General features: G+C 38.4%; 2 protein-coding genes across 3 annotated transcripts in view; one reads left to right on the top strand and one right to left on the bottom strand.

The window, feature by feature from the left end:
- Hspbap1 (HSPB1 associated protein 1) overlaps nt 1–5,082 on the top strand; it is a 77,093-nt gene extending 72,011 nt beyond the window's left edge. For both annotated transcript variants that reach the window (XM_026393963.2, XM_077795353.1), the window contains 2 exons: nt 4,221–4,331; nt 4,449–5,082. In XM_026393963.2, the coding sequence (XP_026249748.2) occupies nt 4,221–4,331; nt 4,449–4,964 (627 nt within the window). In that variant the 3' untranslated portion in view covers nt 4,965–5,082. The remainder of the gene's footprint in view (nt 1–4,220; nt 4,332–4,448) is intronic.
- Nucleotides 5,083–9,630: 4,548 nt separating this feature from the next.
- The window catches only part of Parp14 (poly(ADP-ribose) polymerase family member 14), a 55,637-nt gene continuing 40,846 nt past the window's right edge, over nt 9,631–24,421 (bottom strand). Inside the window, exons 13-17 of the mRNA XM_026394255.2 lie at nt 20,177–20,383; nt 19,495–20,094; nt 17,515–17,648; nt 10,716–10,890; nt 9,631–10,127 (exon numbers count right to left, since the gene is read on the bottom strand). Of these exons, the coding sequence (XP_026250040.2) occupies nt 9,841–10,127; nt 10,716–10,890; nt 17,515–17,648; nt 19,495–20,094; nt 20,177–20,383 (1,403 nt within the window). The 3' untranslated portion in view covers nt 9,631–9,840. The remainder of the gene's footprint in view (nt 10,128–10,715; nt 10,891–17,514; nt 17,649–19,494; nt 20,095–20,176; nt 20,384–24,421) is intronic.

The raw sequence follows: 24,421 nt of genomic DNA, 5'->3' as shown, positions 1-24,421 counted from the left end.
GTTCCATAGCTTAGCTATTGTGAATTGAGCTGCTAGAAACATTGATGTGGCCATGTCACTTTAGTATACCAAGGAATGGGATAACCGGGTCAAACAGTGGTTCCATTCCTGGTTTTCTGAGGACTCTCATAGCTTTCCAGAATGGTTGCAACAATTTGCTGTCCCACCAGCAATGCATAAGGGTATCCTTTTCCCCACATCCTAATTAGATTTATTATTACTTGTATTCTTGATATTTGCTATTTGGACTAGAATGAGATAAAATCACAGTGTAGTTTTAATTTATATTTCTCTAATTGCTAGAGATGTTTTTGTTCCTTACTTTAAAGAGAATTCTAGTGATTTCTCTTTAAAATGCAGCTTTAGGATTGAGTATATTTATATATATTATCAAGTTAAGTATATATATATATATATATATATATATATATATATATATATACACACATTTTTTTTTCTTTTTAATCAAAATCAGGAAAGGGAGACTGGAGATGTAGCTCAATGGTATCATGCTTGCCTAGAATGAGCAAGGCCCTGGTTCAATTCCCAGCACCACAGGGGAAAAAAGAATCAGGAAAAGGTGTTATTTTGTTGAATGGATTTTAAGTGTCAGTGGAGATGATCATATGATCTTCCTCTTTGGTAAAAATCTGGTATTGTAGTAAACTATATCATTTGATTTTTTTATATTAATCACCCTTAATTTCTAGAACAAGTCCAGTTTGCATCTTTTTTTTTTCAATTTGGTCTTAATGTATACTGATTGTTCATATTTTATTTAGATTTGAATTGCATGGTCTCAATAGTCTGAAAGATTTCACCATGGTCTTTTTAAAACCTTATTATACACTGTCTAATTCTTCTAGAGGGTTTTTTCTAGTTCTCCAGAGGGTTGGTATCATTGAGTATAAACAGATCTCCAGGAGGTACTCACAAGTTAGATAAACGATACTGAGGACTCAATACTGAGTTGAAGTGGACGATTTTTGTCCTTCATCAAACTAGGACTCCAGTTCCTTATTTACCTTCCTCTGTACAGTTCACAATTTAAAGACCATTTGTTCCTTTTTTAAAAACTAGAATGCAAAACAGTAATTGACTAATTACATTTTCCTCTGCTATGTGTTGCATATTGTATTGTCAGTTATTAGAGTGTTCTTGTTGCCAAATTTAGCTCCAGAAAGCTCTTAGGTCTTAAAACCTACCATACTCGCAGAACTTTAAGTTAATTCCAGTTTATGATGTTCAAAGATCCAGAAAATAGTAGAGAGTCTACTTCTGTGCAGGTGATATAATATTTATCTCCTCTGAATTTCTCTGTTAAAGAAATGCAGCTTCTGACTTTTTTTTTTATATTACCTGGGAGTAAAGTATATTCTCATTGGTGCCTTTTCATCTCCTTATTTTTTGGGGTATTGAAATGTATTTATCACTATTTTTTCAAAACTTTGCTAGAAAATTTTTTCATTAATTTTAAAGGCTTTCCTCTTTTTTCATAATCTTTATTTAGTATATCTTTTATAATATTTCTACATGTAAAAGGGTATATATGTAATACATTTGTAATATATAAAGGATAATATAATGAATATTAGTGAATCTATCTCCTAACCCCCAAACTAGGAATATCACCAAAGACTTGCTTTTATGTTGTGCTCTTTCCAAGCCCCTCCCTCCATTTTTTCACTGTCTTCATTCTTTCTTTTTAAAAAAATTCTTATTGGTGCATAGTAATTATTCAGAACAGTGGAGTTTTTAAAATATTTTTAGTTGTCAGTGTACCCTTATTTTATATATGTATACATGGTGTTGAGAATCAAACTCAGTGCCTCACAAATGCTAGGCAAGCACTCTACCACTGAGGCACAACCCCAGCCCAGATCAGTGGGTTTTAATATGGCATACTCATATATGCATAATTTTAACTAATCTCAATCTCTTTCTCAAAAAATGTCTTATTACCTATATATATCCATTCATGTATTCTGTTGTTTCTCTTTCCCTGGAGAACCCTGACAGACCATATGACCCAGCAATGCCGTTCGTAGGTGTATACTCAAGAGAAATGAAATATGTATCCACATAAAACCTGTGTACACACATGTTCACAGTAGCCAAAAGTGAACACCACCCATTAATTGATAAAGGGTGGTGTATGCATAAAATGGAATATTTTTCAGCCTTCAGAAGAAATAAAGAAAAAATATTGGTACATGGTACAACATGGATCTTATGGTATATGGTGTACATGGTGAATCTAGTAGTAGATGATGTTATCTGTTAACGGTTATCTCTCTCTATATATATTCCATTGGTTCTATTTCTTTGGGGAACCCTGGGTGATAACCATTTGACCCAGCAGTTATATTCCTATGTATATATAGACATATATACTTACGGTATCCACATGTAAGTATATATAGATATCTATGTGCTTTCTGCCTACACATAGACATATATTGTTATCTGTCTATAGAATGGGGAAAGAGAAAGATTGAGATTCCCTTTAAGGAACTGGCTTACTTGATTTATAGGAGCTGACAAGTCTATAATTTGCAGGGCAGGCAGGGAACTCAGACAAGAGTTGGAGCTGCAGTCAAGAGTCTGAAATCTGTAGGGCTAACTGATGTAGAAGAGACTCACACAGGATTTCTGTTCCATTCTTGAGGCAGGATTTCTTCTCTGGGAAACCTGTTTTTACTCTTAAAGCCTTCAACTGATTGGATGAGGATCATTCATATTATTGAGGGTGATCTTTATTACTTAAAGTCAACTGATGGTCAATGCTAATAGCATCTTGAAAATATCTTCACAACAACATCTGGACTAGCATTTGGGCAAACAACTGGGTATTATAGCCTAGCCAACTTAAGTCAAGGTTAATTATCACCTATGTTCTGTGTTTAGCCTACTGAATTCCCAGACTATTTCCAAAGTAACTGCCCCATTATATGTTTTTCCCAGCAATTTATGAAGATTCTGATTTTTCCACGTCCTCACCAACATTTGTTAATTTCTTTTTTTTTTTTTTTAAGCCATCCTCGTGTGAAATGGTGTCTTATCGTGGGGATTTGCTCTTTGAAATTCAGTACTGTTTTTGAGGTTCATTTGTGTTGTCACATGTAGCTTTTCACTCATTCCCTACAATATTGTTTTGTGTTTAGGTTCCACCATGTATTCATTGTTCTGTTGATGGATAATTGAATTATTTCCAAGTTTTTGTTTTTATGAAAGAATGTTCTTGTACATGTCTCTTAAAACACATTTTCTGTCTATCAGTTAGAGCTCCCACCATTAGTAAGCCTCCTGTCTAGGATCCTGCATTTCTCCACACTTAGAATTATGAGACCCTCCTTTGTCAGTTTCATGGGCTTCTGGATTCGTATTTCTTTGAAGGTTAAGTATATTTTCATATACTTATTAGTCATATGAATGCTCTTTTTTGACTTTTGCCCATTTGAAAAAATTATGTCATTTGTCTTATATGTGCAGGATCTCTCTCCTAGATATTAATCTTTCATCAATTATATTGTGTGTATTATAATACATGTATATTATAGACTTGTAGTGGTTTTTTCCTTATGGTGTTTTTGATGAGTAGAAGTTGCTGATTTAAGTGTCATTTATCATTAATGCTACAGTTTATATTTGTCATATCTTAGAAAAGTTGTTTAGATAGATAGTTATCTCATTCTTTTTTTTTTAACCTTATTTTGTTTGTTTATTTTATGTGGTGCTAAGGATTGAACCTAGGGCCTCATACATGCGAGGCAAGTGCTCTACCACTGAGCCCCAGCCCCAGCCCCTAGTTATCTCATTCTTATAGCCAGGCATTGCTATTATTTTTCTCCCATCTCTCAAATAAGTTGGTTTTCAAACTCTGGGGATCATTCTTTTGTATTTTAGTTTAGTACTTTTCTTAAGATTTTTAAACATGTCAAAATATGGAGAAACCATCTTAAGATGATTCATACTTAAGACCTGTGTCTCATACACAACATGAACACTTAAATGTGGTGAAATATTCTGTACCTCTTCTAGATGGCAGATAATAGTGAATATATAAAAATTATAGTTCTGTCAATATATTTGCTCCTTCTCTAACAATACTTATATTGATGAGAGAATGGAGCACAAAGTTAAAAGGGACCCTATTCTCCATTTTAAGTCATGAGACACAGAGACAAATGCTAAAAATGAAGTTTTTTATCTCACTTTAGGAAGAGGACCACCTTGCCCGGGTGGAGGAAGCCATCACCCGCATGCTTGTGTGTGCACTGAAAACTGCAGAGGACCCACACAATACCAGAGCATGGTTAAACCCCACGGAGGTAGGCTACCTCTTGTTCTCATCGTGGTTGTTGCTTTCTGTGGTAAATCAACCATGGCTAGGGCACTTGCTTTCCATTTATCTAAATGTCTTTCTAAAGGGTATTTGTTTTCCTTAGGTTGAGGAAACATCCCATGAAGTCAATTGCCACTACTTAAATGGAGCTGTAGCTGCCTTTCTTGATCATTACAAAACATCCAAAGGAGTAGAAATTCAAGCACTAAGAACAAGTAAGGAGAACCTGCAAAAGGAAGATTTAAACACGTGCAACCGCATGGAGATGGAAGGAACCATGGCAGCCATAAAACAGGAGGCAGAAAGCCTCTTTGGCCCTGATCTGGTCCCTGTAACACTGAGATCCAAAGAAACACCTTCAGAAGGAGGAGGCATATTTGAAAGTGATGGCAAAGACTTTGTCGACAAAGATGGAAAACACTTTGCAAAACTGTTTTGTGCTGATAGGCAGCAGACGATGAGTACAAGTGACAATGCTGGGGTGGATCAAATGGCTTCAAACAGTGCTCCAGCCCCTTCTCAAACATTCATTTCCACAGACGACTTGTTGGACTGCTTGGTGAATCCACAAGTGACCAGAATGGTGGCACAACTTTTGTTACAAGGGAAAAGCTTGTGATTCCAATCGATGACTTTTTAAATAACATTTTAAGGATATTTCTAAATAATATGACTTCTTTACAATTTAAAAATGCACAGCAAAAGGTCAATTTGCACATGTTTGTAAATGAACTTATTCGTACCTAATTAAAAATCAGTTGGTTTGCTCTGCACATTGCTGTCTGGCCAGACTGGTTCCTTTTATTTGTAAGCCTTTCCTTAGTCCCTTTGCCATTCCTCCTCCTTTCAGCCTGTTTTACATATAAGCCTCAAGTGTTTCCAGCCGTAAGCAGTCTCTCCATCCGCTTCAACCAGGCAACAACACGCTGCTGCTTTTTGTAAATAAGGCTTTACTGGAACACACCTTTGTCATTTATTTTATATTATCTATGGCAGCTTTACCATGTCAGTGGCAGAGTTCAGTACAGAGACTGTATGGCCCAGAAAGCCAAAAATGTTTACTGTATGTCCTTTACAGAAAAGGTTTGCCAGCTCCTGGTTGGATGAATTCATTAGATGGATTCTAGCCTGGATCTGAGGTGATCTCACTTCTGACACCTGCAGAATTCTCACTGGTGACCCCTGTCATTCAGAGCAGGAAACACATTGCTCTTTGGCCAAAGTGACTCCTTTTATTGTAAGTCTTTCCTCAGTTAACTTTGCTTTTCCTCCTCCATCCCATCCTATTTTAAATATAAGCACCAAGGAGGAAATATAAATACAAGCCTTAAGAGGAAAGCAGGTGGGGGTCCAAGATGAGTTCTCCTTGTGCAGGAATACCAATCCTGGAATTAGATGGTACTGGGTACTACCAACTGCTGAAATAGTGGCCGAAAGCATAGTTTAGTGAGATGGACCCTACCCTCATATTTGTAAGAAGACCTGGAGATAATTAACAATTTAGAAATTAGAAAGCATATTGATCTCTGAGTAACCATGCATAAAACAAATGCTCAATAAAAAAAGATACGGGAAGTCACCTATTAGAACCAACTGCCTACTGGCCCCATCTATCTTTCCTCACACTGAAGGTATCAATAAATCCAAAGACAGTAGGTGCTTCTGGGAGAGAGAAAGGGAGGCTGTTGTTATGTGAGCACACCCAAGAAAAGAAGGCTCTGAAAAGGGCCCTTCTGTGACACTTGTCACCATCTATGAAGCAAGTTCAGTGTCTTGATTACCAACTTGTCTTGACTCTGGTGAGAGAGAACACGCACAAGTTATATAAAGTGGAATTATTACTTACTGATATGCAGCAAAGGACAATAGAAGCCGAGGACTCATTGTGCATCAGTCTCTCAAGGCCAAGAAAACTATGCTGGGCAAATGGAGTGTCATCTGGCATTTAGCCCACTTGAGACCCTGGAAAGCAGCCAGCCCTGAGATATGTGCCTTGGGGGCCACATGGTTTGCTGGGCTAAAGCACTGAAGGGCACGATGTTTGTAAAGAGAATTAGAACAGAGCACAGGCCATTCTAGTCAGTCTCTCCCCATCTCAGAACTTTGCATGCCCTGCACATTCTACAGTTATTCCTAAGAACTTTGATCCGTTCCCAGCACATAATAGGTGCTCATTAAATATTTGACTAAGCAGATTAAAGGACTTGTTTGCAATACTCCATACTTTGGGGCAGAGGATATTGTGGCCAAATATAAGGTTTATCTTTTTCTTCAGGTAATTTTTATGTTTACTATGTTATGACCCATTAATGAGTCAAAATATTGATTTACAGACTGAGATCAATATGAAATAGAATGTGTTAGGATTCAATACAACTCAAAATCATGCAAATATTCAAAATTATAGATAATTTCAGTGACTTGCAGTAGTAAGTGTAAGCATTATTGTGTGAAACTTCAGGAAAATCTTACTTTGAGGTGAAGTATAGTTATCATAAAACTTTTTATTTATTCTGCACATGTACTGGCCTAGATGTATGTACTTAGCTAGGTTGGGGTCAGAAAGGTTTAAAAGGTCTCCTGAGAGAAAGCCTTTCATTCAGTTATAAGTACTAGTCCTTGACATGCAGAGGCCTGGGAAGAAGATAAGACATTGGTATAATTGGATTTCTAAGTATAAATGGGAGTTAATTTCCTGGTTTTACAGGGATCGAGATTATGAGGCAGCCAGAGATCCTGGTCCATCGGCAAAGGGACATTGTAAGAGAGAACAGCGGAAAGGGGGGACTGTCACCCATCAATGGAGCTGGTGCCCACTTCATGCTGCGTCTCGTGGATAAGCACACCTAAGGGAGTGAAACCAATTAGTCAGTGAATACTTTGACTCACCACAGGCCAAAGGAGCTCAAGAACACATGCTCAGACTTATACCTAATATCACAACACCAAGGTGTGAGTCAGCAGAGTTCATATATCCATTTGGTTCAGTAGGCACAATGCAAGGGCCTGTGATACTTTCAGAAATCCACAAAGATGTTTTAATTTCTTTTAATGCCAGAAAAAAATGAATATAATCCAGTCTTAGCTACATTCATGTTTTATATCGATGCAGTTGCTAAAAATTTCAAATTGTTTTAGATACTAAGGGAAAGGACTACAAAGGCAAAAAAGCCTCTTGGGCCCATCAAAGTCCTGATGGCCCTGGGTATCTGGGCTGTCAGAATCATTTGAGATGCTTGCTGAAAATGCAGATTCCTCAGCCCACTACAACTACAGATACGACTCCTTTGGGATGGAGCCCAGACTTGTGGTTTCAGCACACACCTCGCGTAATTTAAATACCAAAGAAGTTGTAGTCTCTATGCTGACCCACCAGGATCTATCACAGGCTCAAAGTGGGCCTGTTTCAGCAGGGGGGCTACTTGCTGGAAGTCAAGTTTCCCTCCAGATTTACTGAACTATTCCTGTCTTATGCCCCTCCCTTCCTGTACTTTCCATCTGGATATTAGTAGTCTTGAGCATTCCATGATGCTGTCACGTTTAGTTGTGGCTTTTTATCAGCAGTGGCCACTGTTTAGCATTATATCCCCCACATTTGCCCTTTGGGAGAAAAGTGTTTTCTACCAAGTGACAATTTTCCAAGTAATTTTACCCAAAAAGGAGGAAAATGACATCTTTATTTAGATTGATGATAACTATAACATTTACTGACTAGATCATTAATCCTAAGTGCACCACACTCTGCTTTTCAGCCTTGCCCTGGAGAACAAAAGCAAATGAGACTAGGTCTGTGTTTTTTATTCCAAGTTGTTGGTGCTGGGTTCAGATGCCATTGGCTAGAAAGCCACTCCCCCAAGACATACAGAGTCTTTGCCATCCAAATATAGACAAATGGCGGCAGCAGCCGAAGTTGGAAGACCTCTGTCAATGGAGAAGCACCTGTGACCTCCTCACCCTCCTCCACAGGAAGGAAGGTCTGGTGTTGCTCCCTGTAGCCTCGGAAGAGCGACTCTATCCTCCCGCCATCCCAGCATCCAGGTGTGCCATCTGCACTGGCTTCCCATCAGCGTTGGCTCTGGCTTCTTGGCCTACAGAACTTCGAATGAGGAGATGTAATGGAAACCAAAGCTAGAAGGGAAAAAGCTAAGGAATTATGGGAGTTTTCAAAGATTATTTGGGATATTCCCAAATCGATGGCATTAATTTAGAGACCATGTTCTGTGCTGGGAAGAAGAGCAAAGGGTGCTAAGGCACCAAGACTCAGTGGCTGGCTCTCGAGGTTCCTGCCTAGGTGACCTCAGGCAAGGAGGCTTCTTGCAATCTGAACATGTTTCCTCAGCCTTAAAATGTAACTCTTAACTCACATGATTGTTTGTGGGAATAAAATAATGTATGTGAAAGCACCTAATATACTATCTAATTTGACCTACGTTTTCAACAAATGGTGTTTGAATCTGAAATTTATCTGAGGAAGTTAAATAAAAACCAACTCAACCATCCAATAGATATTGAGTTATCAAATTAGCAAAATGACTGCTTAATTCCTTTGGCTTATTTATACACATGGCTTTAAAACTGTCAAAAGCGAGGCTACCAAGGGAAATACACTGTGTAGTAACCTGAGAGTCCATCCACCTTAGCTGCATAGGAGGGCATCCACTGAAGATTGTCCCATTGTTTTCATGGAACAGTGTCAATACCAGTGAGTAGATGTGGTAAGAAGGCAAACTTAGGTTCAGTGTTTGGCAGGTAGAGTGGCTTCTGGGCTGCACAACTCCATGAGATGCAATCCACCTGTGCCCATTTGTGCAGAGTGCAAGCACACTGTAGTCAGAGCCCTAGCTCAAGCTCCCACATGGCATGGGCTGGTTTGTGAAGGAAGAAGTTCCCCGAAGTGGAATCTATTAAAAGGCAATATAGGTCAAGGATACTGATGAGATGGCTCCTATTTTGGGTAGGAATCTGACTAAGAAGGCTTTTTCATTCCAGATTGATTTATCAAACACTTATGGAACATCCATTACACCTCAGATAGAGACCACACTCCAAGGACAAAAACATGAATAAGACATCATGCCGGCCCCCAAGGAAGACAGCAGCCCAGCACTTAGTCACACCATACTTCCTAGAGCACTGTAGCATCTTGACATGATTCCAGCTGAGTCCTCCTGCAAGTGGCAGCTGGAATTGTATGGTTGTGTCTACTGTCTGTGAGACCATAAGTCTCTCCTTCTTGAATATATAAACCTGTTCCTTTCCCATGGATTTGATGTCCATACCTGTGGACACACAGTTGTCCACCCAAATTCTCAAATTTATTTGCTCTCAACATAATTCATCTCCATCATGAAAGAGAAGCTGAGAAGTTTTCAGTGCCACAGAAGGATATTTTAATCTTGGAAAAAGCTGTTAAGAGGTTTTTAAAAATCAGATACTTGTTTTTACAACTAGACAGGTATAAATGAACAATGGCTTTTGAGAAAGAACCCAAAATGTTATCTAAAAGTTATGAGGTACTCTGGGTATGCCTGATAGTCATAAAATACTACAAATATACTTGGACTTTGTTCATTATCCGTGACAGAGTCATACAGGTCCGTCGGATTTTGCGTATTCTTTGAAGGAGGCACAATTAATGAACTGTGTCCGCGGGTATAGATTCCAGTAAGTACTCGCACATAATACATATGCTTTTTCCCATTTACATCTGGTCTGGAGTAAGTGTCATTGGCAGAATAACTGGCATTAACAGCAAAATAGGTTCCCTTTCCATATGCTACAGCTGTGAAGAGAAAAACAAAACACGTTTAAGAATTTCAATTTAGTGTAGAATTTGACATGTTGGTCCACTATGTCAAATAATGTAAAAAAAAAAAAAAAAAAAAAAAAAAAAAAAAAAAAAAAAAAAAAAAAAAAACAATGTTCAGTTTAAATATTTTGTGTCTTTTTTTTTTCTTTTTTGGTACCAGGGATTGAACCCAGGGTCTCTTAATCACTGAGCCACATCCCCAGCCCTTTTTGTATTTTATTTAGAGACAGGGTCTCACTGAGTTGCTTAGGGCCTCGCTAAATTGCTGAGGCTGGCTTTGAACTCACAATCCTCCTGCCTCAGCCTACCAAGCCATTAGGATTACAGGCGTGTACCATGGCGCCTGGATCCATGTGTGTTTCGTTTTTAAAAATCAAATTGTCCACCTCGTAGGGCCATTGAGTCCCTTTAGGATGGAATACAGTAAGTCCTACCCTGAAACTTTGTCTGCAACCTGGTCACCAACCATGGGGAAAATAAGTAAATCCACATTGTCCCTAGTCAGCTTGGGTTCTCATAGCTGACACCTCCTCTGGAGCAGGCAGATCCCTCACTTCTTACCATTCTTTCCAGCATAACTGCGGTTGAAGCCATTTCCATTGACATATAGCACAGAGCCACCATCTGTTCCGTGGAAGAGTAGCCTCTCATTTTGTACCTGGCCATTCTTGGCATCCATGGTTTTTTTCTTTGCCTGGTAGCTATTCCAGAGATCTGGATTCTGGATCCTTTCAATCTACAAATTAATGAAAAAAATTATTCTGCCAGTGCCAAGGGCACTTGCTAAGTATACAGCCAATGAAACATGATCACTATTTTTCATAAATAAAAATTACACTCAACAGAAAATGACAACTTTCTGGCCTGGAAATCTTTTCAGATCCAGTTTCATAAAAACAGAAATTGGGATGAATGTTGGTTTGTTTTTTAACATCTGCTGCAGACACATAAAAGCAAACTATTTAGGATCTTAAGTACTCATGATAGAAATCTGATGATCCAGTCTCTCCAGTAACTGCTATTTATGTGCATCCAATAATGGCTTCTATTGCCCTGTCCAACAACCTTGCTCCTTGCTCCCTTTGCCTCTTTGTGCCCCAGCCCTCCTGGGATACTGGTTGACCTAGCCATGTTGTAACTGTGGGAAGAACAGTAGAGTATCTAGTACAGAGTGAAGCAATAAAGTCAGAACATGGTGGAATAACTTTTTCAAAGTGCCTGAAACACATGATTGCCAATTCAGAATTCCATACTCAGCAAAAACTATCCTTCAAAGATGGAAGGCAAAATAAAGTCATTGCAGACCAAAACTGGAGATAATCCACCACGACTAGATCAATATTAGAGAAAGTACAGAAAATGGTCCCAGTCGGAAGCATAGAAATGAAGGAAGTATTGAAGAGCACTAGGAGGAAAGGGCAAATATGTTGGTCAATGTTAAGAGCAGCAAAAAGTCAGACAGGGGTAAATAGGGTTTAAAAAGTGGCTGCATTGTCTAAAAAAATAATAATAAATATACTACATTAAAGTTTCATAAACCAAGGATATACTTTGTAATTTCCAGAGTAATTAAGGAAAGAATTATAATAGGACACACAACCAACAATCTAATAGGGGGAGAAAATAGAATAACAGCAACGATTAACTGAAAAGAAGTCAGAAAGGAACAAAAAGAGCAAGGAACAGATTTGATAAAAATATTTAAGGGCTGGGTTGTGGCTCAGTGGTAGAGACCTTCCTAGCATGTGTGAGGCACTGGATTTGGTCTTCAGCACCACATAAAAAATAAAGAAATAAAATAAAGTTATAAAAATGATTTTAAAATTATTAAAGTGAAATATTTAAACCCAAACATCAGTAAACACATTAAATGCAATAAACAGATTAAGTACTCTACTTAAAAGATAAGGAGAAAGACAAAACTCATATGCTGCTACTAAGAGACACATTTTAAATATACGAGCTAATATATAACTATAAAATGATTAAAAGACAAAGACTGGACGGGGCTGGGGCTGGGGCTCAGCGGTAGAGCACTCGCCTAGCACGTGTGAGGCGCTGGGTTCGATCCCCAGCGCCACATAAAAATAAATAAATAAAGGTATTGTGTCCAACTACAACTAAAAAAATACAAAAAAAAAAAAAGACAAAGACTAGAAAAAGATGAAACATTCTAAAACTAACCAAAGAAAGTTAGTCTTGCTATTTTAATTTTGCTAATAATTTTGGTATCATATTTATAATATAAAACAAAATTAATGTTATTATAAATCAAATTTTCTTTTTTTAAGTGTTTTATTCATGCATAATAATTGTACAGAGTAGTGGGTTCACTGTGGCATATTAGTGCAAGCACATAACATAATTTGCAATTTCTTTCCCCAGTACCTTCCTTTCCCCTTCCTCCCTCTCCCTAATGCCACTTCTCTACCTACTGATCTTCCTTCTATTTTCATAACATCGCCTTTTTTCTCTTTTTTCCTGTAGCTTCGAAAGGAAACACAATGCTTGACTTTCTGAATCTGGCATATTTTGCTAAACATGATACTCTCCTGTTCCATTTTCTTGTAAAGGATACAATTTCATTTTTGATGGTGGAAGAAGACTTCATCGTGTATATAAGACATGTTTTCTTTATTCATTCATAAATAGGTGTTGACAAACACCTAAACTGATTCCATAATTTCGCTGTTGTGAATTGTGCTGCTATAAAATAGTTATGAGTGTATCTCTAGAGTATACTGACTTTAATTCTTTTAGATAAATATCAAGGTGGGCTATAACTGGATTATATGGTGGTTCTATTCCTACTCTTTTGAGGAACCTCCATAGTGATTTCCATAGTGGCCATACTGTTACATTCCCACCAATAGTGTGCAAGAGTTCCTTTTCCCCTGTATCCTCACAGGCATTTGTTGTTACTTTTATTCTTGATGACTGCCAATCTAACTGAAGTTACATGGAATCTGAGTGTAGTTTTTTTTTTTTTAATTGTTCGGCATTTTATTCTTACGATTTGTATGCTTGGTGATATTTTTAAAATTAACTGTGTCACAGATAGGCATATCACATGCTTTACAGCTATAATAATTTTTCTAACACTATATTTTTATGACAGTAATTGCCTTCTTTCTAGAAAAATATACATTTTGAATCTAGTGACACTTCATCTATTATTTTTAATATATTAAAGCATCATATTAGATTATTTTTATCTGTTTCTTTTAGATGTACATGACAGTAGAGAGCGTTTTGACATATATACATGGTGTGTAATCCATTACAATTTTGATCCCATTCTTGTGGTTGAACATGATGTGGAGTTACACTGATCACATGTTCATATATGAGCATATAATCCAACCAACAAATGGGCTGAGGAACTGAACAGACACTTCACAGAAGAGGAAATACAATGGATCAACAAATATATGAAAAAGTGTTCAACATCTCAAGCAATTAGAGAAATGCAAATCAGAACTACTCTAAAATTTCAACTCACTCCTGTCAGAATGGCAATCATCAAGAATACAGGCAACAATAAATTTTGGCAAGGATATAGTGAAAAACGGTACTCTCATGCACGGCTGGTGGGACTGCAAATTGGTGCAACCACTATGGAAAGCAGTACGGAAATTCCTCAGAAAATTGGGAATGGAACCACCATTTGACCAGCTATCCCACTCCTTGGTTTATACTCAAAGGACTTAAAATCAGCATACTATAGTGACACAGCCACATCAATGTTTGTAGCAGCTCAATTCACAATAGCTAGACTGTGGAACCAAGCTAGGTGTTCTTCAATAGATGAATGGATAAAGAAAATGTGGTATATATACTCAATGGAATATTACTCAGCTTTAAAGAAGAGTGAAATTATGGCATTTGCCAGTGGATAAATATCAAGGTGTGGTATAACTGGTTAGAGCTGGAAAATATCATGCTAAGCGAAATCAGCTAATACCACAAAACCAAAGGCTGAATGCTTTCTCTAATATGCAGATGCTAATTTATAGGGGGGCACTAGGGAAGAACAGCATTACCTTAGATTAGGTAGAGGGAAGTTATGGGAGGGGAGGGAGAGAATGTGGGGATAGGAAAGATAGTAGAATAAGACAGACATTATTACTGTATGTATATATGTGACAACATGACCAATATGATTCTGCAGCATGTACACTCATAAAAATGAGAAATTATATCCCATCTATGTATGATATATCAAAGTGCATAAATGCATTCTACTGTCATGTATAACTAACTAAATAAAACAAATAAAAATATTTTAAGAAAAAGTCTATAATATTAAATTTTAACAGAAAACATAAATTTGAGCTCATGATTTTCTTAGCTTTAGAAACGAAAGGGCCTGGAATCACAACACCTCAGTAGCAGTGAGCTCACTCGGCACACAACTCTGCTTTCTTACTGCCGTTCCCCACTACATGCAATCAGAATTTTTAGGGAAACAACTGGTTCCAAGCCTGAGACAGAGAAAGCACAAAGTAGGCATGAGTGACCTTATGCCAGGAAGTGAAGAAATGTTCCAAGTGTAAGGGAAAAAGACATGGAAGCCAATTTCCCACCAGCCACACATAGGATGATTTTTACATCTAAAGGAATAATCACTCTAATTAAATACAATGTAATAAACCTTTTTTAAAAGCATGAGGGAAGAAAACTTATTCTTTTAAAAACAGCCAGATAAGAAATACAAAAGGAATGCCAGCATTAGAATGCCATCTTGTAGACACAATGGATTCGGGCAAGAATGATCAGGGGGTGTTAAAATCAATGGATAAAAGATGGTTGGGGTCAACATCATCATTAATATTAGCATCATTAACAGTGGGACAAACTTACCATATGAAACTCCTCATGTGAAATATCATCTATGAAGTATTATAAAAATGTTGATCTGAATTTACCTCAACCTTTAAATCTAATTCTCAGTTTACCAGAAATAAAGAGTATACAGAAATAAATTAAATGACTCTATGATGAATCAGACAAACCTAGAATCTGTAAGAAAACTGGTTGGAATTTTTTCCAAAATACCAAGGTATTAAGTCCAGAATGTGAGACACTCTACAACACAATTGGCTTAAACTCTTCAAAAATTTGATGTCATGAAAAAATTATTTTAAAAAATGCAGGAGTACGATTCTATATTAGAAAATATGAGGAAGATATAATGACCAAATATAGTGTATAACCAAAGTTGGTATAGCAGGGAAATAGGAATAAAAAAGATTTGTTAAGCAATTGGAGAATTTCAAATATGGTGTCTATACTGGATATTAGTGCATTAATGGTAATTTTCTTACATAGTATAATGGTATTTTGTAATTTAGAGAATGTCTTTGTTCTTAAAAAATATGTACTAAATTATTTAGAGTGTCATGATGTCCACAACTTAACTTTCAAATGCAAATGTGTAAAATGGTTGAATCTAAGTACAAGGTTTGTGGACATTAAAAAGTCTTAATCATAAGACATAACAATAATGCAAGATGACAGAGTAGCAATTTTTTATGTTGGTGTTTTCATACTACCAGGAACAACACCGAGGTGTATTACAGCGTAAGTACTACCTACTTCAGCTTTTATTGGGTTCATACACTAGGATTTCCTGGTTCCTACAATGGGATTTCACATAAGATTTTATTTAAACATTATTGGATTCATTTCTCTGATGAGGTCTGTCCATCCATGGCAGGCCTCCCAGGGCCTGCTACAGATGTTGCTCATCCATTAGCACATTCCCAGCTCATCTGAATTTGGCATCTTGTTAAATGAGCCAGTCAGCCACTACCAGTTTTCTGTCTTTGGCATTTGGAATGACACTTTGTTATCTCAGAACTAGACCATCAAATGGCTACACACTTGAATCCCATTGTCTTGGTTCCTCATAGAATCGTTTTCATTCAATCAGGCATCAGTTTTGTTCAACCTGTTTACATTAAAGGAGGTTTAAGAAAAGGTGATATAAATTTGATATTGAATTTATCATGAAGATGATGTTAAGGATATTCTCCAATACTTGAGGCCACCGGAGAAATCTCTCAGGAGTCAGTCTCAGAATTGTGAAGAGCCATGAGTCTCGTCATCAGAAGGTTTATTCTTTTATTGTGGATGTTATGAGTCTTGTAACTACTAGGTATTTACTTCTTGGCTTTGTCCATTAGGAAACTCAGGGACAAATGTACAACTGTCAAAGACCTTGTGTTATATTGTGACCTGGCAATATTTAGGTATTATCTTATTTTCTCTACCTTCTTTCTCTCTTTATCCATTTTTCTTCATCTATTTATTTTATCTAAAGGTATAGTATATATCTTTGTAGGACACTGGAGATCTTTTTGAATCATCATGTGTTTAACTACATGAATAAACAGAATGATGGCAGGCAGTAAAGAAAATTTGCAAAGAAAAAAAAATGAAAGCCTTACTGGCAGACTCATTATTACAGATGAATGGAAGGTAATCAAAGAACTCTGATTTTCCCAGCAAATGGTGGAATCAAGGACAAAAGTGGGGAAGGAAGAGAACACAGAAGTAATAGATGATGAGTTAGACTTAGAAAAGTTGATTTAGCAGTTACACATTCAAGTGGAGAGGTTTTAGGCCACTTGAGTAAGTTCTAGAAACTTGAGTAAAAGATACAGTTTGGTGGTGTTGACTTAGGAATTATCAAGATTGAAAGAATGGCTGAACGCAAGAGGGGTGAAAATGTCCCCGGCGAGATACAGAGACAGAAGACCAAACTGAGAGTCCTATGGAGGAAAAACAGATCACACTGACAATGAGAGGGAAATTAGTTAAAGAGGGAGAAAAAAGTCAAATATCTTTTCACATAAGTCAGATAGGAACATCATTTCAAAAGACAGTATTAATGATGTTTAAACATAGAAGATGCCAAAATAATTGAGAAGAATAGGGAAAAGGCTACAGGGTTTATCAAGGCAGTTAGCACCCTCTGACCGGTGAACACAGGAGCAAAAGAGCAGAATCCTGAGTGAGGACCCTCCATGCATCACTATCTCATGTTTGCTAGTTATCAAATCCAACTTTGAAGCCATATCATTAAATTTTATTAACTTGCTTCACAAAGTAAATATGATGTATCTTTAATATTCTAACATGGGATTGTCGTCTAAGATTGTGTTGTAACAACTGACACGAGACTTTAAATTTTAGTAATTGTGGTGCCATAAATAGAATCTAGAATCTAATTACCCATAAATATTCTAATTCTGGTTAAAAAATGCAATAGAAAATGAATAAAAATGCATTTAGACAGGGCCATGATATCAGTTATCTCTGCCATCAAGAGACATGATGTCAGCAGTTGACTTACCTTCTCTATGACAAACTGTGAGCAGGTCTGGTTAAACTTGCTTGCCACAGTGGTGTATTCTGGATCCCTTGGATGCAGCTCCACCGCACACCAATTCTGCTGCTTCATGTCACTCCAGTACTCAGGGATTTCAACTGCAAAGCAGACATTTGAGGGTTCTGCTGCACATGCTTGGTATGCTTTGAATTAACTGAGTATCATCTGTGCTCTTGCGTTACAATCTCCTAATTCCATGATTCCATTTCCTTATCTTTCTAGGATATTTTTTTCCAAGTGTGGATCATAGACAATCAATATCAGAACCAACTGAATTCTTATTATTAAAAAGAACAGAAGAGGGGCTGGGGCTGGGGCTTAGCGGTAGAGTGCTCGCCTAGCACATGCAAGGTGCTGGGTTCAATCCTTAGCACCACATTAAAAAAAATGAATTTGTGCATGTTTCCATATTTTCACAGACTAAAAAATACAACTAAAAAAATACATTAAAAAAAAAGAAAAAAAAAGGGCTGTAGTTGTGGCTCAGTGGTAAAGTGCCTGCCTGGCATGTGTGAGACACTGGGTTTGATCCTCAGCACCACATAAAAATAAATAAATACAATAAAGGTTTTAAAAAAAAAGGAAAGAAAAGAAAAGGGGCCAGGCACAGTGGCGCACCTATAATCCCAACAACTCAGGAGGCTGAGACAACAGGATCCCAGGTTCAGGCCAGCCCAGGCAATTAGAGAGAAACTGTTTCAAATTAAAAAAAAAAAAATTAAAAAGGCCTCGGGATGTAGCTCAGTGGTAGAGCCCCTGGGTTCAATTCCTAGTACCTAAGTACATACAAAAAATAACAAACTAAACAAACCAGAGAGGCTAGGATTCAGCTCAGCGATAAAACATTGCTGAGCCTGCATAATGGGTTTGATCCACAACACCAAACAAAACAGAAACCTCACACCTGTTGCATAAGGTCTCCAGGGGTGAAGCCCGCGACTCTTCATCTTAAGTTCTGATCATGCTAAGATGGGAGAGCCACTGGTGCACTATACCTCATCTTTAGTTTCTATTCAGCCTCTACTCTGACACAATTAAACAACACATTATTTTCCTACCTGTCTGAAATAGTTACTATTCTTTTGCTTATGCATAGAATTTGCCAGAACCCCTCCTTGCCATCACCACTGTGTACTCCACATCTATTTTCTCATTGTTTTTCACCATGTCCTTAAGAGGTCAGTGTGGGGTACATTTTGCCATTTGGCAGGTTGTGGTGGCAGACCTCCCTCCTATCCTGACTACTACACATGATTGGTCACGTCATTTCCCCAGTGTGCTCAGGATCTCTGGAATTCATTCATACTCATCTCACAAGAGATGAACATGGTGTATGGGAAGCCAAGTTACTGCTTCCCACTGGGCGACTTATGTGTGGAGGGCAGGGATGGGGTTTACATGGGACAGGCATTCCCTTCTTGGGGAGCAAATCCAGTCCCAGGATCCTTGGGTGGCTTCCTGATGTGTGTCAAGGAAACTGCTGCTCAGGACAGAGATGACTTCTGGGAACAGAATTAGGATGCTCCCAGGGTCACCAGGGACACAGAGAGGCCCCCTCTGACCATTCTGTCCTGTTTTTTCCCCTCTAGAAAATCTTGGGCCCCTTTCTCTTTGGGCCTATTTTCTTCCCTTCCGTGGCTGATGCAGCCATTACCTCCCCAGCAGAGCTGGCTCTGGGGAAGCTCATAAATTAGAGACAGGAACAAATGCAAGGTTTGGCTATTGGTATCATTAAGATGGGCATTCTCAGACTGTGGGATCATGTCCATGCTGTGTGTCCCTGGTCAAAGAGAAAACTCTTTACGCTCAGAGACCAAGTCTTTTAGTTTATTCCATTAGGGTTACTGGAGTTTTTTCTACTTGAAAATTTTATACATATCCAAATAGTGTTAAGCCCAAAGTAGGTTTAAAATGACAGATGACAAGCGTGAAAATCTAACTCACCTTCAGATTTTGTGAGGCGCTGAATAGTTACACTGTGTCCATGTGGATCTGTGGCAATGTATGTGTTCAGATTCACTGTATAGTTCTGATTATTAATTTTGACAACAACGTTCTTATTCTTTGCTCTCCTTGCATCCTCCAATTTCAGACTGGTCATTTTGTCAAAAGGAACAAAAACGTTATTGTCATCATATTGCCATTCTATAAAGTCACTGATGCAATCTGCCCGGGTTTCCTTTTCTTTGGCCAATCGAATGCTCTTGATCATTTCCTCAATTTCATTTCGAGCCTGTAGCACATCTCTGCTAATTCCCAAAACCTCAATTAAAGGTCTCTTCTGGTTCAGGGAAATGGTAATATTTAAAGTCTTCTGTAGCTCATTCAGTTTCTGGTACTCCTTTTCATCAAAGTCTTTGATACACTCATCTTCACTGGTGTAAGAACACTGCTCCTTTTTAATGAGTTCTTGTAGCCAGGAGATAGTTTTGTCCACATTGTTTATATTTTCACCACACACCTGGAAAACTACCAATTCTGTTTTCTTTTCCAAAACCAAGGGATTCTGTTTTTTGGGAGATTGCTTTGAAAAGCCCAAAAATGCTAAAGAGAAAAGGAAGATTAGCTATTTCTCATGTGATGGCAATATTAGGAATTACATATGAAGTAGAAATGAACAACTCACAGGCAAATTTAGACATCACAGACTGCTGAGGGGCAGCCTGAGATCCTTCTCTTTTTTTCATGGTGGAATAAAACACATCCAGGATCTGGGGCAGAAGGATAACAACTTTCACTTTTTTCACAGACTGGACGGATCCTTTCTGGACGAAGTCTTCAATGGCATCCATTGTACCTTCAGCAACCGTATCTGGGTTTTGTTGGGCTTGTCCTGGAAAAGCAAATAACAAAAATTGACTAGCAGGGAAAAAAAATCCAAAAAAAAAAAAAAAAAGCTCAGGAATAAATTAGGCATTACAAATCTCACAGAATAAATGCCCACTCCCCAACTGTTCATCCAATTTTTGCCACCCACATACCTTCACCGTATCATGGGTCACGACGTTGAACTGTTCTAACAATACATCTGCAAACACTTTTGAAATTCTGGATGCAATGGGGAGTTTTTCCACCCAGGATATCAAGGAAGCCAACAACCAAGTAAGGAACAGGGATCCTGAAACCTAACTTCTGGTTTCTGACATTTCTATCTGACCTGTTCTGCTGATCCCAGATCACTGTGTCCTGTTACAGAGTACAAAGTTCTGTCCCTGAGAACTTTTCTTTTTGGTTCACTAGTGGATTCAAAGGATCCATAAAAAGCAGAAGATGCTAATATATGTTGAAACAACACGCTCTTTAGAGAGAAAAATGTTCTTTTTTACTCAGTCATCACTTGATTTTGTGCATGTGTCCATATTTTCACAGATATTTTGGGGGACCTGATTTTATTTTATTTTTTTAATGTGTAGTTTTTTCCACATTGTCTTATTGGTACATTAGAGTTGTACATAATTCTGGGATTTATTGTCATATATTTGCACATGCACACAATATTACAATATAATTTGGCCAATATCATTCCCCAGCACTCTCCTCCCCCACTCCTTGATTGCTTTCCTCTACTGATCTCCCTTTGATTTCCATAATATCTGTCCCCATTTTTATTTTTCTTTGGGGGAATCAATTTCAACTAAGATAATTTTATATGATACCCAGAACTGTCAGCTAATAGTCATAATCTATAATTCTTTGCACACAAGTTATCCTAAGCCTCCAGGAAGTCTTTTCTCCCACACACAGAAGTGTTTTTTCCTCCTTGAACCACCAGAGTTCAAGGTAGCCCAGTAATCAGATCCATTCCTGTTTTCAGCATGCTCCATATTGTTTTTCTCAAGTCATGAAAGCCACTGCCTAGGTAAGATCATGAAAAGTCCCTTTCAGCTTATGGAAGTGGTCCATGTGAATGTCAGCTGGCCAGGTCACATAGTAGGCAATGTAAAAATGTCACCAACCTGGTATGACTGATTAGGGAGCTGATTTGGATTATCCCTAATAATGGTGTCTACCACCATCACAGAAAATGAGAGTAGACCTCTTTGACTTGACAATGTAGACAATTATGGCAATGTGGATGATCCCTATGTAAAATTAATCAAGATAGTTTTTTCAGCTTTTTAAATGAAATGATCAGGGGCTGGGGATGTGGCTCAAGCGGTAGCGCGCTCGCCTGGCATGCGTGCGGCCCGGGTTCGATCCTCAGCACCACATACCAACAAAGATGTTGTGTCCGCCGAGAACTAAAAAATAAATATTAAAAATTCTCTCTCTCTCTCTCTCTCTCTCTCTCTCTCTCTCTCCCCTCTATCTTTAAAAAAAAAAAAAGAAAGAAAAAAAAATAAATGAAATGATCAGGGACAGAAGGAAACTCCATAAAAAGCTGTGGTTTTCATGTGGTACTTGGAAGAATTTAGATTCACTCATTCACTCTCAATAAACATCTACCATGTCCCATAACAGGATAGATATTCAGCTAGCCACTTATTAGGACACAGAGAATGTGTGTGATATGTGGAATAAACAATGGGGGAAGTTTGGAAAACTTATGCCAGATAGAACTATGTCACAGGGGAATGGTATGTTCAGCCTGGCCTGGACAGGAAAGCACACCAATTTTTGAGAAAGATAAATCTGGAGGGGATAGAGAAGGCACTGGAGTGGGAAATCCAGCTCTAGGTAGGAAACTAATATAAGACTTTAGATGAAACACAAGTGCTGAACTAAGAAAGACAAGAGGCCATAATGAAGAGTAGGGTATAGGAACGAGGAGATATTTAGGAAGCCAAATCAGGAGGACTATGACCAGCAGAGTTTGTCCTTGACCCTTCCCTTCCTCTCTTTTTCCCCCACATACCTTCACCATATCATGGGTCACGTTGTACTGCAGGTGTTCATTTACCTAACTCATTTACCTCCAGGCTAGGTGCTCCTGTGGACTGAACTCTTAGTCATCTTTCTATCGACTGTGTTTGGGGTATATACATTTAAACTAACTAGCAATCTAATGAGCATAAGAGTGACAAGGAGTCAAGGATTCCAGATGGAAAGTAAAGCTTTTCACACACCTGGGGATTTAAGGGGGAAGGCAGGATTGAGGGGGAAGACAATGAATGGGAATTTGGAGTTTGCACTGACTCTCAGGTGTTTTTGATCAGCCATTACCTCCCCTTATGCAGGTGTCTATAAGGAATAGGGAGAAGGCCTTCCCTGCAGGAAGCTGTCTTGATCACAGTCACAGGGCAACTCATAAACATCACTAAGGTGGACGCTCCCAGTCACTGTGGTCAAAAGGCTGATCAGAAAAACTTAGCAGAGGAAAAGTTTATTTGGGGCTTACAGTTTCATAGGTTCAGTTCATAGTTGGCTGACTCCACTGCTCTGGGACCAAATGAGGCAGAACATTATGATAGAAAAGTGTGGTGGAGGAAAGCTGCTCAGATCATGGTTGGCAAGAAGCAGAGAGAGACAAGAGAGGAGCCAGGGACAAGCTGTTGTCCAGGGGCATACACCCAGTGACCAACTTCCTCCACCACCCTCAACCTCTCTATAGTTGGTACCCAGTAGTTCACTCAAATTATTAATCCATCTTGTGGATTAACGCAGCAATGAGATTATAACTCTAATAATCTAATCATTACACTTTTGAATATTCCTTCATTGTCTAATGCTTTTGGGGCATGAGCTTTTGGGGTGACATTAACAGTCCCAACCATAACTCTTCCCATCTGGGGGTCCAAAGACCAGCTCAGGTGGTGAAGAAGACAGCCAAAGAAGACAAGCAAGAAGAACCTGCCAACCCTGATTTATTTGTTCAGATCAGGTCAGCAGAAGAAACAACAGGTTGGCAGTAACTAAGACATAGTGCAAGATGTGTATATATTTACACAATACTAAAATGTCCACCTTCCCTTGTTTCTTCTTTTAACTCTACCCAGGGAAGATCTGTGCCACAACTGAGCTGCTGCTTTATTGTCCCAAAGTAACTTAAGGTGGAAACACAAGATTAGAGATCACAGGGAAATAAAGATGAAGACAGAGACTGGGGAGCCATTGGTGGGTGTTTGCCAAAGACTGATAGATAGATGATTGATTGATTGATTGATTGTTGAGATGTTGGCTAATCTTCCAGGATGATTAATGGATGATGAATGGATGATATCACTGGAGAACAAAAACATATAAGTATCATAAATTATAATTTTAGAAATAAAAGTAGTAAAGCAGACATGAAATTCCTTTTAGGAACTTTATGAGCAATGGCATAGAATTGCAGAAAGAAAGATGTGGATCAAAAGTTTAGAAGAAGGCCCAGAAAATGACAAGGGTGATTAAACTTATTGAGAATGAACTTTGGGAGAGGCTGGTGCCAGTCTAAGATACTCATAGATTTTCAGCAACAGAATGTCAGTTCCAATGCTCAGTGCTCACTCACTGGGACCAGTCAGACACTATCCTCTGAGACGTCCAGCCTGAGAGTAGGTGCCACTCCTGGCCTGCTCTCTAAGGGAGACCAAGCAGAAATTCCTAACATGACTCTGATTCTTGGGGGAAGAGCTTGAAGGGCTTCAGCTCACTAATGATAAACCCAAAGCACTATGCTTATCTATAAAGAACCACACAGTCATTGCACAGGTTGAGGAAAATAAGAAACTCAAAAGAAGTTGGCTGGAGAAAGGAAGGTGTAGAGCTGAGTTTCTGACCCAGAGGTTCTGCTGACCGAGAGGCTTCTGTACAGAGGTCCAAGACCAGCAGACACCACTGAGTGGAGGGCTGCAGGCGCTCACCCAGAGGTCAGATGAGCCAGATGGAAGCAGCTGCACAGATGTGGTCCACGTGGAGGGGACAGAAGAGGAAGTTAAGAATGAAACAA

This window comes from Urocitellus parryii, chromosome 2 (genome assembly GCF_045843805.1).
Source record: "Urocitellus parryii isolate mUroPar1 chromosome 2, mUroPar1.hap1, whole genome shotgun sequence".
Lineage (NCBI taxonomy): Eukaryota > Metazoa > Chordata > Mammalia > Rodentia > Sciuridae > Urocitellus > Urocitellus parryii.
The sequence above is the reverse complement of the archived record's forward strand: the minus strand, read 5'-3'. Positions and strand labels throughout refer to the sequence as shown.